The 8,927-nt window shown below is 49.1% G+C and overlaps 1 protein-coding gene across 3 annotated transcripts in view; it reads left to right on the top strand.

The window, feature by feature from the left end:
• The window catches only part of MFSD10 (major facilitator superfamily domain containing 10), a 29,681-nt gene extending 21,209 nt beyond the window's left edge, over positions 1–8,472 (top strand). For 2 of the 3 annotated variants that reach the window (XM_035898636.1, XM_035898637.1), the window contains exons 8-11: positions 3,448–3,538; positions 5,458–5,505; positions 6,845–6,934; positions 8,103–8,472. In XM_035898636.1, coding sequence (XP_035754529.1) covers positions 3,448–3,538; positions 5,458–5,505; positions 6,845–6,934; positions 8,103–8,280 — 407 coding nt within the window. In that variant the 3' untranslated portion in view covers positions 8,281–8,472. Of the gene's footprint in view, positions 1–1,199; positions 1,315–3,447; positions 3,539–5,457; positions 5,506–6,844; positions 6,935–8,102 lie in introns of all 3 variants that reach the window. The other variant, XM_009643203.2, reaches the window with a different exon arrangement.
• The last annotated feature ends 455 nt before the right edge of the window (positions 8,473–8,927 follow it).

Raw genomic sequence — 8,927 nt, 5'->3', positions numbered from 1 at the left:
TATAGCACACTTAGAATATAAATGTTGTATATTTTGTCTAGGATATTTTCCAAAATCTTGATTTAAGGTCTCTTCATTTATTTTCAAGAGAGGCTTTATGAAGTTAGTAAAAACACTCAAAAAGCAACCACTACGTTAAGTGATACTTGGGCTTTGTGAGAAGAATTTATGAAAATACAGGTACACTGTTTATCATGAAAGGAGATACTCATTGAATCAACAACTTCTAATAACTGGAGAAAATCAGTACACAAGATTAAATTGAAGCTCCTGAAATATGTATAGCTGGGCTAGTTGTATTGATTATAATAAAACCTTTTCTCTTCTAGCCCAGAAGAGTTCTTCAGTATCAGGACAAATCTTGAAGGGTGGAGGGATAGCTGTGTGATTATATTGGCTCATCAGAGTTCTGCATTGCACACGGTGTACAGTTATTACATCACAGAGTTTTCATTTCCTTTAGTCAAACGCTAGAGGAGAAAGAGAGCAGAATCCCCTAACAGCAGCTCAGCTTGAAATACTTCTCCTGCCAGCTCATAGAAAGATTTCCAGCCAGGAACATGATCTTGCAGCTTGATTCCTTATGTGTGTCCTTCCCTTTGAGTAATCCTCAGGGGTTTGTCTCGTCTTTCCCTGTCTGTCTTTCATTACAATTTGTGGCTTAACTAATGCGTGTGCGTCAGGGAAAGGCTTTCTAGTGCATTAAGCTTGCTTCTGCGCAGTCCTTTCAGGATAGCCATGTGGTGAGATAGACAACTATACGCCGACAGTACAGGCTGTGTGACAAACAAGCTTGTTATGGGGGTGAGAACTTTTAGTTGAGAATATCCACATAGCTTAGTAGACAAGAGAGGTGAAAGGGAAATTTGAAGCAATATTTAAGGGCGGAGCGAGTGATGTTGCAAGCTTCCCGGTACAGTACATGGTCACCACCATGCCAGTGCCCATGTTGTGCCTTCGTGACCTTAAACTCTGCATGAGTGGTGGCAATGGTTGTGAGAAAGCACAACGCTTGTTCCTTGGAAACCAACAACCCCTGTGCATATGGCACAGACCTCCATGGCACAGCATAATGTGTTGACTCTTTGTGGGCCACCCTAGAAACAACTAAGCCACATCACAGTAGTCTAGAGATGATTGCAGCATTTGCCAGGAGCCGTGCTCTGTGCGTGACTCCATAACCTGTGTTTTTGCCTCCCTTCTAGCATGCAGCAGGGCAAGATGTTTTTCTTTATTGGAATAACAATGGCTGTGATCCAGGGAGGCTATGCTCGACGAATCAAGCCACAAAATGGAATCAGAGCTATAAAAAGGGTAAAAAAAATATTTTTTTTTTCTTCTTCCCACAGATCTCTTATGTTAATTTTCAATCTAAAGTGCTTTGGAGGCTTTAACTGTACTTGTCAAATCAAAAGAAATTTCTGTCTCATTAATCCAGCTAAATGACTTCTCAAGACCCTGGTTGTTGGGCACTTACCAGTCTAACTAAACTTTGGAACATTAGAACCATTTCTTACAACATCAGCTGCAGTACCATTGAAACTTTGAGTTCTTCGTATATAACTGCAGTAGGGAATGAGAACAGTGTCTGTTGGTCTGCAGCCTAGGTAAAATGCTGTGAAGATTACGCTTTGTTTCAGTGATTTCTCTTGCAGTGCAGACATTGAAACTACTAAAGCTGCTTCAGAGCTGATCTCTGACTGTCTTTCTGGCAAATTATTTTCAGGCACATCATCTGTCTGGCCATCTCCGTGCTTGACAGGCTTTCCCTGGAGTATACTTCGCTGGTGGGCAGGGGGAAATAGATTCTTCCTCCAGTCTTTGATCTGTGATCATCAGTATTACATGTAACAATAGCACGCACCTGTGTTCAGACCAAAGTTTCGCTAACAGAAGCGTGCATGTCTTTGTTTTGCTTGCCTCTTCACAGAGGCGCTGCTGCTGCTGTACTGGGATGACAGGGAACGGTTCCCTGCAGCTTACGCAGTGGTGGAACAAGTAGATAAGTTTTGTCATTTACATTTGCGTGTGGAACTAAACCAAGCAGGTTTTGGGTGTTTCTGAACTTTTGTTGGCTGCTTGGTAATAGGTATGCTTGGACTGTTAAAGCCTCCATCAATTTCTTATGCATTTATTTTGAGGCCAGTGTGATTTCAGTGGTGGTAAGGTAAAAAAAGATTACCAAACTTCACTGCATTCCAGTGAATTGACTCAGCTTTTCTCAGTTATTTCTGCTGGTGAAACCATCTGCACCCTGCTCCCTGGCAGGCAAACGTTACTGGCACGTTTGTTGTGTCACATCGGAAGCATTTCCCTGTGAAAGAAACTCACGCTGCTGTGTTAGTGCCGCTTCACCCTCTGCATCAGCATCATCCCTGTGCTCTGCCAGCCTGCTGTGTTTGCTGCCACTGCACTGCAGCTCTCGCCAACTGGGGTTTGCCCCACTTATCTTTACACTCCTCCCTCTTCCCTGCACTGAGAAGCGTAGTTACCTCGAAATGCTCGCTCAGTTGAGTTGGTCTGGGCTGACCGCTTCTCATAACCCCCCACGTGCACTACGCAGAAACCTCCTGGCCCCGGGGCACTCTTTCTGTGGATGGATGTGGCCGGAGCGGCTTTTGTGGGAGTTCCCCCTTTTGCTGAAGTTATTCTGGCAATTTGTTTGTCAATCTGGATCTCACAGCAAACGTGGCCTCTCTTAGCGCAGTGATTACAGGAGCTCATTTATAACTGAATCTTCAAAATGAGGCGTTTGGTGGGAGTGAATACCCTCTTTTGTGGAACTCCAGTACATCTTTTATCTGTCTTTTCTGCCAAAGCTTTGTGGGGGAGAGGTCACAGGGGAACTGAAGGCTCCTGGAGAAGATGAAGAATGTTGGGGGTTTTTTGGGGTTGAATTTCAAAACCGTTCCCCCCTAGATTTGTTCTTCTTGGCTTCAGAAGTACAGACTCTGAAAGTTCAAGAGGGTTTGATGTAGCCCTTAAAATCAGTCAATACTGCTGAGAACAAGCAGAGGAGCTGTAGTCCTGTTGCACACAAGCTTTTTGATCTCTTGTGCCAGCTCAGGAGATAAAGAGTTAAAGCTAGATCTCCGTCCAGTTCAACACAGAACAAGAGGAAAAAAATCACCAAAAAACCAGTAGATCCTGCGAGAGGGAGAACTGCAAAAATCAATTTTTCCTCAGCTGTGGGAAATGGGTGGTGGGATAACCACAGCCTGTGTTGCAGGGGATGCCAGCCCGCATGTGCTCTGCAATCACGTGGTAGTGAGAGAAAATAGAAAAGTAAATTGCGCTGTTGTGTGGCCATCCAGGTGAATTTGAAACATCATCTTGGGAAGAAAGGGCTTTCTGCTTCTAACTTAAATGTAGTCTCATCAGTGGAAGAGAACTGGCAGGAGACCTGGAGTGTCTTAAAGGTAACTGCGTGACTCATTCATTTTGCAGGCCATTATGTTGCTGATTCCAGCTTTCTTGTTAATTGGATGGGCTGCAAATGTGACCACGCTGAGTGTTGGACTGCTGCTGTACTCCTTCGGTGAGCTTTTCAAAATGCCCTGATTGCTAAGCACAAATAATTTTTCATCATATCTTTACTCACCCCGTTAAAAAATATGCACTCCTAATTTCAAACTGTGAGGAATAGAAAGTTGACATTTCTGTTTATGAAATATGGAAGAAACAGTGTCTGTTTTTTTCTGATGCTGTTTGTATCACAGGAAGTTGCCATGGTGATATTTGGAAGCATCCCCAGTGCTCCCGTTGTCCTGTCTCACTGTGGAGCTCTTGAGGGTGTTTGTCTCCCCTCTCATCAGACCTAGAAGCAAAATATTCACTGAATAGCTCAGGAAAAGGAGGCAGACAGCGTGGCTTTGCATTTCTGTGGTGGCTGCATTAGTTCTTAGGCAACAGGCTGAAGAGACCTGCGCGCTCGGAAGCTGAAGGCTGGAGCCAGAGCAAGGCTAAAGCAGCGCTGTCCCGAACGCTGCGGCGTGGGGCTGTGCTGGCTGGACGCCGCTCTGCTCTCCTGCACGGCAAGCTGCTAGCTCAGGGAGGGAGCAAGACTCCACCTATTGTTTCTGATAAGTGCAGATGGTTTTCAGAGATGCTTAAGTGTTTACATAAATAATATTCTGCCAATTCAAGCTCTTATTCAGGGAAACAATTATCAATGAAGTTGGATCCATCTACTGAAGTGCCTATCTGAAAAGAGATTTCAGATATTCCGAATGCTGTTAACTATCGTTAAGAAGCTTCAAACATGACAATGAGGGTGGTGAAACACTGGAACGGGTTGCCCAGAGAGGCGGTGGAGGCCCCATCCCTGGAAGCATTCAAGGCCAGGTTGGATGGGGCTCTGAGCAACCTGATCTGGTTAGGGGTGTCCCTGCTCACTGCAGGGGGGTTGGACTAGATGACCTCTAGGGGTCCCTTCCAACCCAAAACATTCTATGATTCTATGACTAATTACTGAAAGTAGACTTTTCTTTCACATGGTACAGCTTGATTTAAGAGTGAACTGTAAATCACAAAAATGGATCTATTTAAGTATCTTGCTTGTCTAGGGACAGCTGTGTGTTTGACAGGTTTCGAAAGCTACGTCTTGTCTAGAGATCAGCTTGCTTTTGAAAGCCCACTCGGTGAGGAGGGGTGAGAGGAGGTATTCATTTATTCTAGCTGTGCTTCTGAGTTAGGAGCCTCGTCTTCCTGGGCTCCACACCTCGGCAGAAGACCCCATCACTTCCCCAGTTAACCAGCTAGAAAAGCCTCTTTTTCCCTCCCTCTGCCCCAGGCGTTAGGGCACCTGCAGTTAAGGCAAGATGTCTGTCGTTCCTGCTCTCCCATTGTCCTCTCCTTCCCAGAAAAGATTCTGCTTAAAGCACTTCCCTCTTGGCAGAAAAGGCCCCTATTTCAGTAAGAGGGCAGTGATTGCTGAAGAGCTCTTGGCTTTTGTGTCCAAAAATTTTGTAACTTCTTCTTCTTGGACTTGACTCTCATTTCCCAAGGCAGAACGTAGCTGCCGCTTTCATCCGAGAGTCCGGTAAAGCCGTATGCGTGGGGACAGTGTGATTCTGTGCGCAGCCACCTCATTGTCCCTTCAATACCCGGGCCATTCCCTTTCCCTGCTCCACCTGACAAGACCACAGCGATCTGGAAAACTACCAGTTAGCTGATCTGACCTACCCGCCCCTTCCCAGGGGCTCACAGAGCAAGAGACAGTAATGTGAAACATCTGCTCCGAGCTCTCCTGGCACTGGGCTCTTCCTGCAGGTCGGCTTTCAGGGGGTATTTTCATTACTGAACTGGATTAAACCTGATGATTCATTGTACGGTGCCCCAGAGCTCAGCATATTTCTCTGCAGTAGTAACGAGGTTGGGCCACATGTTTTTCACTATTGCTTTTGTAACTGTTCTGAGCTCTCTGCTGTTCTGACTGTCTTTTGTGGATTTTTCCAGCTGCGGCCATTGTTATCCCGTGTTTGGCAGCAGTGGTGTCAGGCTATGGTGAGTGTCTTTCTTTCCTGCTTTGAGCGGCAGCCCTTGCCCACAGCATTGACCTTTGTATAGGCTTGGCTCAAATACAGAATTGACCTCAACTTTAGTGATGCATCAACAGGAACGCGCGTGGTGTAGGGCCACCTCGCATCTGAATGCTGGACCCGTAACTCTGGCTGCTGCTTGGCTTCTTTCCCCCCAAACGCGTTAGCAAGGAAAGCAGAAATGCTTGCAGCAAACTGCCGCTCCATGTTGTAGGGGTGTCACCAACCACCCCTGCAGGAGCGAGGCTGAAGCCTGGCAAAGAGCCCTTCCCAGCCACGTGCGTGCTGCCCCTTTCCGGGGTAGCCAGGGATCCCTGCCTGCAGTCACCCTCTGCTTGCACCAGGCCTCAGGGAAGGGAAGCTGAGGGCAGGGGGGGGCGGTGCTGCTGGGGAGAGGAAGACAATAGCCTGACCCTGGGAAACGCAGAAACATCTCTCAAGGCAGCGTAGGAAAACCCCAAACTGACACGTACCTGTTCCTGAAAACTGTCAGCACTCCACAATGGATGGTTTCGGAGCTAACAGGCGTCCGGCAGCACCACGCTTTCATTTTTGTACTGTGTAACACAGCTTCTCCCGATGAAGCAACCGTATTCCTGGTTACAGTTCAGAAGGTGAGGAAGACTGGGCAGAGAATTACTGCCGCGGGCACAGGCCACCAGGAGCACTGAGCAGGGACAGGCCTGGGTTCTCTGAAAGAGACACCAGCCTTTGCTGCCAGCTGTAAAATCATTTCTTCCCGATTCCATCGAAAAGCCTTTCCAAGGAACCTTCTAAAACCTTCCAGGTTCGTGGCACTGGTTGCTGCGTAACCGAGTAAAGCAGATGTAGCTGCCATGCCATCTGTGGGTGACGGAGTTCGGCCTTTAGCTTTGGCTCCGTTGGTTACTGGCACTGAGGCGGTGAGGCTCTGCTCACCGATGGCGCTTTTGCGGTGCTCTTTAGCTTGCATCCGTGCTTCTGTCTTCACTAGCCACCCGTGCCTCCGCAGCACCTCTGGTGTACAATGTGAAGGGGTGGTTTTTGTTGGGTTTGTTTTAAGGGGGTGGAAGGGCACGCCAAGTTGTCCATGGACAAGCACTCCTCTCAAGCCCTGGTGTTTTTTCAGGACATGGTTTAGTGGTGGGATGGCAGGGTGAGGTTAAAGGCTGGACTCGATGATCTCAAAGGTCTTTGCCACCCAAAGTGATTCCATGATTCTGTGATCTCGGTGGAGAGGCTCCAAGAGCCACAGCCCTGCCCTGCCCGCTGCCCCCGCCCCAAGCAAAACCTCCACGCCGAGTAACGTCTCCCCGCTTGCGCAGGCTCTGCCAGCCAGAAAGGACGCGTCATGGGGATCCTGAGGAGCCTGGGCGCCCTCGCCAGAGCCCTGGGGCCCATCCTGTCAGCTACAGGTGAGCGCGGCCTCCTGCTCCTCCCTTCCTTTGCCAGCACATGGCCTGGCCCAGGCCCCCGGGGGTCCCCAGGGGAAGGGCAGCACCTCGCGGAGCCAGGACGTTGTCTTTGCAGAGGTGGGAGCCCCTGGGCCGTCAGGGGTAGGACACAGGGCGTATGAGCCTGACGGATGAGAAAAGGTCCTACAAGCAGAGATGAACTGGAGGGCAGGTGCTGCCTGACCCAGAGCCGCCAGCAGCAGCATCCAACTAACGGAGCCCGCGGGTCGCTGTGCGGGCAGAGGAGCCCGGGGGGGCCCGGCCCCAGGGGGAGCCCCGGGCCCAGCAGGAACCCTTGCCTTCGCCGGGCTTATTTTTTAGCCATTTTTGCAAGTAATCCCGCTGGCACTGGGTGAGCAGGAGGCCACGGAATCAAGGTGATAACTGGTTCCCCCCCTCTCATAAATCCCAAGGTGCTACAAATTAAGTAGGGACAGTCCATCATGCAGTAAAGAACTCACCAGCACTAGAAGTATCTCTGACCTATAAAGGGTCTGCACTCTACTAACGCCCCGGAGGTCAGGGAGGTTCAGTGTGCAGCACCTAGTGGCCTGGCTAAGGCCACACCTAGACTGTGCCTAAGGAGCACAGGCGCCCCCACAGGGCTCCTGTTCCCCCCAGGCCATTCTAGGGCAAGGGAACCCAGCAAGTCAGAGCTTGAACCCAGACCTGATGTTAAGTTTGGGCAAAGCCAGAACCTGTTTCCTAGGTCTTGGCTTCCTGCGCACTTCACCTAAGGAGCCCGATGCCAACAGCGGGAGCCCTTCCTGAGCGACAGGGGCAGGGCCAGGGCAGCCCAGGAGGAGGCACGGGGGCAAAGATTTAAGGCTTTGCCTCATGGCCAAAGCCGAAGGCGTGAACAGGGCCTTGCTGCCCCCCCCGTACGGGCAGAACGCAAGCAGCCTGTTGAAACCAGCCCCTTTCAACACGCTGCTTCCCTGGAGGAGAACCAGCAGCCGGTGGCCGTGCCCCCACCACGTCCCCCTGTACGCCGTGTGCCAGGGAGGCCGTGCAGGCAGAGGTGAGGGGCTGCAGGTGCCCCCCGGGTGGGGGCAGCTGTCGCAAGCCGCAGCTCTGGGGCGCCGTTCACAGCCGCACACTCAGCAGCTACATCTCGCTTCCTTTGCAGTTTACTGGCTGGCAGGGGCAGAGGTTTGCTTCACCATCTGCGGCGTTTTCTTCCTCATCCCCTTCGTTCTACTTGGTTCCGTAAAACAGGAGACAAAGCAGGAGTAGGAAGTGACCCCAGACCTGTCACCGGCTTCCAGGGACCTCTCCAGGACCTGACCTCGGCACCTGACTGCTGATCAGAGATTGATTTGAGAGGTGTTTTATATTTCTAATATCGCATGTTGTTTTCTGATGCCCAAGCACTGTTCTTTCTACGTTACGAATAAACGGTTACCTTGTACACGCGTCTGCAGTCAGTCAGTTACAGGTAGGGTGTTGCACCCCTCTAACCCCAACCTCGCCAAAAGCCTGCCTGGAGGAGGCCCCGCAGCCAGCCCTGTGGGTATTTTCTGAGAACAGATTAAAGCAGTCATTAATCAGCACATTACTCATTAAAAGAAAGCAGCGTGAATTAAATTCAACAGCCTACAGCTGCAGAATAAAACTACAAGTTTTAAAGCAGAACATGAATTTTATTTTTTTTTTTAAAGAGTTTATTTGTGAGTAGAACTTAATGATACAAGAAAGAAAGAAAAATACAGGACTTTATTCTGCCCCAAAGTGTGTAACCATACCATACATGACTACATTTCATAGTGTAATACAAAGAATTAAAAGAACAAACTACAAAATTAGAAATAAAGAGTCATTGCATATGTGGTCAGGATAAATGGAGGGACTCCGTTAAAGAACTGAAACACAGAGCAATTAGTCATTTAATTACGACCCTGCAATAAAACACAAAACTTAGCAAAGTAAGTATTGTAGGCTTCCTAGTGTAGCG

This window comes from Egretta garzetta, unplaced genomic scaffold, assembly GCF_000687185.1.
Source record: "Egretta garzetta isolate BGI_Z169 unplaced genomic scaffold, ASM68718v1 scaffold107, whole genome shotgun sequence".
In the NCBI taxonomy this organism is placed as follows: Eukaryota; Metazoa; Chordata; class Aves; order Pelecaniformes; family Ardeidae; genus Egretta; species Egretta garzetta.
The sequence above is the reverse complement of the archived record's forward strand: the minus strand, read 5'-3'. Positions and strand labels throughout refer to the sequence as shown.